Source organism: Cynara cardunculus, assembly GCF_001531365.2.
Source record: "Cynara cardunculus var. scolymus isolate 2C chromosome LG 4, CcrdV1, whole genome shotgun sequence".
In the NCBI taxonomy this organism is placed as follows: domain Eukaryota; kingdom Viridiplantae; phylum Streptophyta; class Magnoliopsida; order Asterales; family Asteraceae; genus Cynara; species Cynara cardunculus.
The window spans coordinates 1,179,541-1,187,892 of NC_037531.1; the positions used below are offsets into that span (position 1 = coordinate 1,179,541).

The following is an 8,352-nucleotide window of genomic DNA, read 5'->3' on the forward strand; positions in this document are numbered from 1 at the left end:
TAATAACAAAATTTAAGGTATATGAGAAAATTATAGATAAATACTAATTTATTTTCATTTATTCTAATTTTTTATTATGTGTTAATTAATTTAGAGTCCTAGAAGTGTTCTCGCATATTTCGTAAAATAGAGATGTTTTCATTTGAACCCTTCCCTATATGTGTGTATACATACGTATAGCTATGTATATATGTGTATATGTATATGTATATGTATATGTATATGTATATGTATATGTATGTATTATATATGTATGTACGCATACATTAACATATCATATTCATTAATTAAAAATATAGTTTCAACATCAAAACATCAATTTAAAGATGTTTTTACAAAACAAAATAGGAAAAACGTTCACAAAAGAGCAAATCACAAGCAATAGGTTCAGCATCCAAGTCAACATAGCTCTAAAGAGGCCCAAGCTAAAATATCGGAATATTGGTCCGCAATTTCACCTCAAATATCGGTCAATTGTGCCACTTATATCGGAAACACAATTTTCACTGCAGTTTGACCACCGCAATTTTATCCTAGTCCGTAATCCGCTATCACAGCGCTGCAAATAACAGCATAGTTTATATATAGATAAGAAAATCTTGAGTAGAGGCGGATTTGGACAAGCAAAAAGTAAAAGTATATCAATGACATAATTTGAGGCATTTTTGTGTTAACAATAAACATTCTTAAATCTGTCAGAAGGAAACAACCATCCCCTTAGCACGACATTATGCCAATCCCTAAGACACCATTATGCCTATCCAAGAAAACAAGCAATTAGAAAATACGATGAATTTATATCTTTCTTTCCATCTATAAATCTTCATCGCCGGGATAAGAAATATTTATATAAAATGGACAAATCTCTAATCCTTCTTTCCGAAGCAGAACCATTTTCCTGAGACTACAATAAACATGCGAAAGCATTGGCATGGGGAAAACAAGCAGAGCGATAAACTCGCTCGCTCTACTTGATGTATGTGCATCATATTTCTAAAAAACGAGTAATAGTAAACATATCCTTACCTTACATGTCAATTTACTGTAGTCCTTTCCGCACATAAGTATTTCCCTGTTGATGGTAATCAGCAACTCCAGTAGTTCAAATTCCGGGCAGGACATTGGAAGCCATGTATGGTGAAACAGATCCTTGTACCTAAACCACAAAGCAAACACGTAAGGATATGTTTGACAAACCAGTTGATAATAAGCTAGCTGTTAGCTGATAAGTTCGATAAAAAACTAATCATGTTTGGTAAAAAAACACTAACTGATAAGCCAGATGACAATGTAAAATGACTTGAAAGAACGTGTTAAAAAAATACTCAATTTTAACATATAAAGGGAATAATTAAAAGGCTTTTTGAAAAAACCCAGAGCTAATTGAAAAGGTATCTGAAATAGCTTTTCAAAAAGCCAGTTTATAAGTTAGTTTATGGCTTTACCAAAAGAGGCTTTTTCAATAAGCTCAAAACAAAACTAGCTTATGATTGCCAAACATGGTCTTTAAAGACAAAAATGGCATGGATGGTTTTAACTCAATTCAAATGTGTGCGAAACACCAGACTACCAGCAAACAGATGAGTGACTAACTATTTGTTCTGATTGGAAAATTTAACACCAAACATTGAAGAATGTTCGATTAAGGGTCAACTGTGGAAATGCAAATACTGCTTGGATTTGTCCAAACCAATGATTGCTTGTTCGAAAGAATAATAGTTTATTTGCAATGAAAAAGTTTGGTATAAGAATTCAAAAAGTTCGCAGGAACTAATTTCTGTGAGCTTAAATATACAAGATCATCGTATGTATATAAATATACGTGTGGATAAAGGAGAGAAGTCGTGAATATTTTCTTTCATATAGACAATTGCTAATGAGAGATGGGTATGCACCTGCAACAAGTATGTAGGAATCTGAATGAAGCCTTGCAGTAGAACATCAACATCCTCCACAACATTTTGTGGAACAGGGGTTATTATGTAGAGGACCCGTCTCAATATGTCTACTCCACGAACAATTCCTGAAGACAATACAGGATGGTGAACTAGATTATGGCGAAAGTTTGATTTTTGCCATATTATATCATCTTAGTTTGAACATAATATACATAAGTTGTGAAAAATCAAAAAACTGAAGTTGTGCTTTGACATAATATAGGCATATGCATATCTTTGATGTCTACTTGTGCATATTTACACGTGCGTATCCAACATCCCACTTAGGGGCCGCTTACCATCACCAACTGGGTAAGCGTTTACCGGGTAAGAGTCACCACCCTCACTTACCTTAGGTAAGATTCTTGGCCACCAAAATAATATAGAATAAGTGTCAGGTAAGCAGTAACCGGGTAAGAGTCGCCACCGTCACTTATTGGGTAAGATTCTCAGATGGCAAAATGGCACGGTAAGATTGTTATTAAACATCATCATCATTGACCAGGTAACCGTTTCTTATCCGGTAAGAGGCAATAAGTGTTTAATCACCCGGCAAGAGGTAGTAAGGGTTTAGTAAACAGCCCCATAGAAATGTATGTAATCAAGACTATAATCTCAACAAATAGAAACAAACCAACGATGATACATGCACACATATATAAGGTGGGAGCAGAAGGTAAGGGGCTGCCTACCTTCTGCCTTGTATGCAGGCAAGACAGTCGGAATGCAGACAAAAACACACACAGCAAAAACGCAGTTCCTGGAGAAATTTTGGAAGGGGAACGGGTTTAGGGTACACCCTTTTCCGGAATACCCCTATGCCATTTAAAAACACAGACAGGTACGAAAAGGTTTTATGAGGGATACACACAGTCACACATATAATATATATACACACATCTGAGAGAACAAAAAAGAAGAAAAGTTGCACCGCCATGATCCCAACAACTAATAGAATAACTAGCAAGTAGATGTCGAGCAAGTTCTGATATATAACCTACCAAGGCCAACACAGCGAGGCAAATGCCCAGAATCTTCAGAATTAACTGCCAATCCAACAATGGTTGCATTCAAACTGTAGAAAATTTCATCTTTGGGTACCTGCATTAGGAAAATGAACCCAAGATAGCGTATCAAGGTATGTATATCTGAGTCAATAACTTTTAAAGCTTTGCTAACATCCGGTGAGCCATTAGTTGGATTGGAGTTTCCTCAATGTACTAAAGTAAAGAGTTATCCTTGACGAGGTTGGGTAGGATAAAAAGAGAGACCCATCAGAAGTTAAAGATGATGTAATCAACCCTAAAACTTCTCAGCAAAAGCTAGAACTTTAAAGAGAGTATTTGCATGATGTTTACTATTTAGGGCGACTGATATAAATCATATGCTGTAAAAGGTCCAGATGCCTTCTCTCCTAATTAATATAAGAGGTGGTTGCATTATATACCGCCCAGAAGGTCTGGGGATGCCAGCCCCCTGTTAATTTTGTAAAACAATGTTCACGACGGTTTCCATATCCATTTTATGTCTAGGTTTTTTGTTATATTATGTGCAATCTTCCTTTACTGTATGCACTATTGAATTCACCGTTATAATAAGAATCCTAACAACACCCAGGGATGTAGGCAAACTATTGCATCACCATGATTCTTCGTTCTCTGCAATCATTATTGTGTATGCGATTAACCATTTGGATTCGTGTACATCATAATTTACAAGCTTTCAAAGGTAGAAACAGAAGTTCAAATATGTAGGAATTCCTTTTGTGTCAATCTAATAGCTTTCTTGAAGTTGGTGCCAAGTTGCACGCCAACAATGATTTAGGAATGATGGAATTAATGAAAAGAACAGGATGAAATGAAAAAGAAATGCAAAATGCACCAAAGATATTTCCAGAGAAAACCAACATGACGCTATTGACATAAGTCTTGAAGTAACCTCACAATGAAGGTGTTTAATGCTGACAGCTGACACAGGAACTTCATAAGGAGGGTGAGCAGCCAATGCTCGAGCAACTTCCTTAATTGTGCTGATACTCATGTCACTTGGAAAGCACTGCCTGAAATATGTCACGATACTTAAATCCCGTAGATGACGTGAATCCTTCTGTACCAGTACCCTGGATAAGCAAATGAAACTTCAGCAAGTAATAAAATATGTAAGAATTCAAGATGGATTAAGGGAGTGAGTTCAGATTTGAATAAAAATTGAAGCAAGCAGCACAAAACATGATATCACTAAATGGATAGGAATCCATCACTATGATTCACTAAGTGCAGTGATTAAAGAGTTTACAGAAACATACGATCTGTTTAACGAGTCCTGGCGGGCTGAATTAATTTCAATTAGGGTTACTGCCCCAGCATCACCGTCTTGAGACCAAAAGGCTCCAGAGGGTAGGTTCTTACTTTTAGCAGAAATACAAATATTAACCACGTGACTAGGGGCAATGTGCTTCAACATATCTACCAGCAAATCATATCCGATACCTGACAGACAAGTAACAAATCTGGTTCATGAAACCAAGTGCTGCAGCTTTATCACATTCTGAAAGGGATGCAGCAGAATTAAAGCATACCTTTCACCCAGCCGGGAGTGTTGACAATTAGGGGCACCCCACTTTTACCGGGAGAAGCACTCCTTGAAAGTTCGTGATGCTGTTTATGATAATGATCATATAGGGCAAATATATATGTCAAATAAATCTCTGGATCTCTTTTTGAAGAAATGTCACCAAAGAAGAAGCATCTGAAGAAATTTGGAACAAAAGAGAAGAACGTGCGCTCAATCATGCATGTAAAGATTATTTTCCACAGTATGGTTGAGTTATTAAATCCAAAATAAAAGAAATAAGAAATACAAAGACAAATGTATCAAACAAGTAATATGTGTATGAATTATTGGCAAAAACACTCCTGTATTTGGACAGCAAAACAGTAATCCCTAACAGTAGTATGCCCAAAATCCATCATTTTATGATTGTATTTTGGGGCATTGAGTTAAGATTTCATTAATAAAGGTGTCGACCGATAGAATGTTTTATTTTTGTACCTTGTGTTGTATGGCGAACATGACAATAACTCTATAATATTTTTATTCTTAAAAGTCTTAAATAAAGCAGTAATTTAGACTTGGTTTTAAGTGGTTTCATTTACGCTAATATATGTAGAACTCATATGGATGATATAGAGTTCAAACATATGGGTATTGGGCACGAATTGATGACTGGTGTACTAGACAACCCATCACGAGAGAATATTATATGCAGTCATATGAGTTTTAATGTTATAAGTGTTTCCCACGTTGTCATTGTATATGATGTCCTTTGATTTGGTAATCTTGAAGTCTACCATGGGTGACTCATACACTTTGATGTTAGATCTAACCGCACCATAATTGAGTGGCAAAATAGCCGTTGGGTGTATGACAAAATCATGTGAGGGGACTTGCATGATCAAAGACAGGTTTTGTCCCTCTTCTGTATGATATGAGTGATGCCACAGTGATGCACCTATTTTCCTACCGAGGGAGTAGTGGCTTTTGAACATTCAGTAATTAACTATGAAACATTTAAATTTATGTAGCTATAAATCTTCACAAGAAGTTTCTATGTGAAACGAAGGTATGTGATTAAGAAAACAAATAATACCTTTCTGGCAGAAATTTCAAATCTGTAATGCAACAAAAACATTCAGGAAGACAAGAAGCAAAAGAAAATGTCAGCATCCATAATGCACTGAATGTAAAATTCAGGGAAATAAATAGCAGCATCAGCACATTATTACAAGTCTTTTTGAAGAATATACCGATGGTTTCTCTATCAAGTACAGTGAGTGAGAGGCATCCAGGAGGGGTAAACTCAGGCTGTCCAACATCAGTATCCAAGTAAGCAACTCTCTCGTACCTGAAAAAGACTTCAAAAACTCAGCAACTTTGTCCCCTACCAAACTTTAAATCTGATAGAACCTTTTAAAAATAAAACACCGAAAGATGGGAAAAAAAGAACAACAGATTTTTCACGATTTTCTGTCTAAGATAATTATCTTTTCGGGATAAAGAACAATTTCATAATTTGTAACCTAAGAAATAATAAAGTTCATGTTCAAAGCATTATGACAAATAGCATATTTTCATTTCACAGGCTGTATCATCACTTCCTCACCTTCTACGAGTTCCCTTCAATAATCATTACAACAAGTTTATCTTCTATTTGTATGCAAACCAACTGGGATTCATCATGGATTTCATAACTAGTTCTTTTAGGAGTTAAGGATTTCATAGTTTGGTTATTTGGTACAGAAATATGAAATTATGTTTTATGTTGAGTGTTATGAATTTTTTTATTTAAGTTTTGGTGCTTACCCCTCATGTAGCTAAGGGTAAAACACCTCAAGGCTCGTATCCGTTCTTTAAAAACTTGCACATCACTATATTATATGGCCTCATATGTTTTTAGAGAGAGTAAGAATATGATGTCGATGACCTCGTGACATCATTGCCAATCAAAACCCATCATTTTAGCATCTTTATTTTGTGTCTCAAGTCTCAACTATATGGCGTTTGGAGGAACAAAATGTGATTGGATCACCTTATTTGATGCGAGGAGAATGGAGATAGGATGTACAAAGTGGAGGAAGAACAAATGGAAGCCAATGTATTTATTAGAAATCTGCACAAATAACCTAGGAAATTTGTACAAGAACTGAACCTAATTGAATCAATAGTTCATTATTTACTTGTTACAGAACCCATATTTCATACACCGCATCAATTAAAAAATCAACTTGGCAATGGCATGTCGACGAATCTTAACCTCTAATCCAGCTAACTGTAAAACCTTCCAACCGAAATTCCAGAAAGTACTAACATAATCTAGATTACACTAAAACACCTAGTAAAACGTTTCTCTGCAAAAGTAGCACGGGACATCAACACAAATGTACAAGGAACATATACATATACATACATATAACTGAAAAAGCTTCTTCACAATTTACCTACGGAGGAGAAGATGAAGGAGATGACGTGAGAAGGTTGACTTGCCGCTGTTTTTGGGGCCACATATAAATGCCACCGGAGTTTGTGCACCACCATAGACTATGGTGTCCGCCGCTTCGGACCACTCTTCTGGTATATATATGTTGGTTGCTTCACTCTCTTCAACCTCCATTAATGAAGCCATCGCCATTATTTCTTCTGGTATGTTTGTGCTTGTTTTGGTGCAGTAGGGGACTAGGGATGGTTAATAAAAAGGTCTGCTTTGGGCCTCTGATCCGTGACTTTTTAAATGGGCTTTTGGGCTTCGATTAATGGGTTTCCAAACTAGTTAATAGTTTCATTAAGTGACATTATTTGAATCGATAAGGAATGAATTTGAATTTTATTTACCAAAAAATAATTATGCCTCTTAATAGTTTTAAAACCTTCTGAATGATTTTTAATCATGGGTCTCCCTTAATTATTCAACGTTCTAATTGCATTGTAAACAATTACCAAACAATTTTATTTCATTTCACAATATGTCATAAAAGTCTTTTAATCATTCTGACCACTTAATCATTATGCACTAGACCATTCAGCAACTACTAAACAACCCCTGAGTCTGATCTGGTGCAGGAAAAAATAATAAAATTTTGAATTACTGATTAGTTTTATGAATCAAGAAAGGGTGTAAATGATGTGAGTCGAGTTCGAGTATCGATACAATGACAAATTCGATTCAAACTTGATTGTTATTTTGTATGTTTGAACCCGACTTAAAAACTCACAAACATGAATAATTCAAACTCGACTCGAACTTGATAGCAATTTTTTGAATTTGAAGACAGAAGCTCGAAATATATCCAAAAGTAATTAAGAAAAAGTTTGACTTTTTATAATCTCGTACTCATATCCAAACCTACCCTTTTTTTTTGGTATTAGATGGTACTCGCGCAATGCAGCGAGATACATCTTTATTTTAATATTTTATTTTATTATTTATCTCAGTAAATGTTATAGTATAGTTTTATGTGATTTTGAAAAAACGATGATGCTTTTACTTTTGAATAAAATATAAATTTGAAGATATCATAAAATTTTGACAAACATATATCAATATTAGTATCAAATTAACTATTTAAAATTCATATTTTTATGTAATTTTTTAATTCAATTTTTTTTATTATAATTTAATTTAGGTTTAATAACAAATTAATTTATATTTGGTTTAATAATATAATTTTCTTACAAAGATAATAATTAATTATTTTGTTAGAACTCGATAATTACCCTAATTATATTTTAGATTTTTTTATATTTTAAAATGAGATGTTTATTCTCTATTTGATTATGTTTATCCGMAGTTAGTTACACAAATTCAAACATGAAGTTTTAATAAGTTGTACTTATATATAATTTACTTGTAATCTTAAAT

The 8,352-nt window shown here is 34.4% G+C and overlaps 1 protein-coding gene across 6 annotated transcripts; it reads right to left on the reverse strand.

Annotated features, from left to right (window-relative positions):
- Window positions 1-301: 301 nt before the first annotated feature.
- LOC112511525 (polynucleotide 5'-hydroxyl-kinase NOL9) lies at window positions 302-7,150 on the reverse strand. 6 transcript variants are annotated; one of them, XM_025117182.1, is made up of 10 exons: window positions 6,939-7,150; window positions 5,744-5,841; window positions 5,587-5,608; window positions 4,516-4,685; window positions 4,243-4,426; window positions 3,876-4,056; window positions 2,939-3,038; window positions 1,896-2,023; window positions 1,027-1,156; window positions 302-559 (listed from the first exon to the last, which is right to left on the reverse strand). In XM_025117182.1, exons 1-9 carry the CDS (start codon window positions 6,998-7,000, stop codon window positions 1,103-1,105), a joined length of 999 nt encoding a protein of 332 aa, XP_024972950.1. In that variant the 5' UTR covers window positions 7,001-7,150; the 3' UTR covers window positions 302-559; window positions 1,027-1,102. The 6 variants fall into 6 exon arrangements, with proteins under 6 accessions (XP_024972950.1, XP_024972946.1, XP_024972949.1 ...); XM_025117178.1 differs by having other exon boundaries at window positions 6,935-7,142; XM_025117180.1 differs by lacking the exon at window positions 302-559 and adding an exon at window positions 636-757 and having other exon boundaries at window positions 6,935-7,142.
- Between the last annotated feature and the right edge of the window lie 1,202 nt (window positions 7,151-8,352).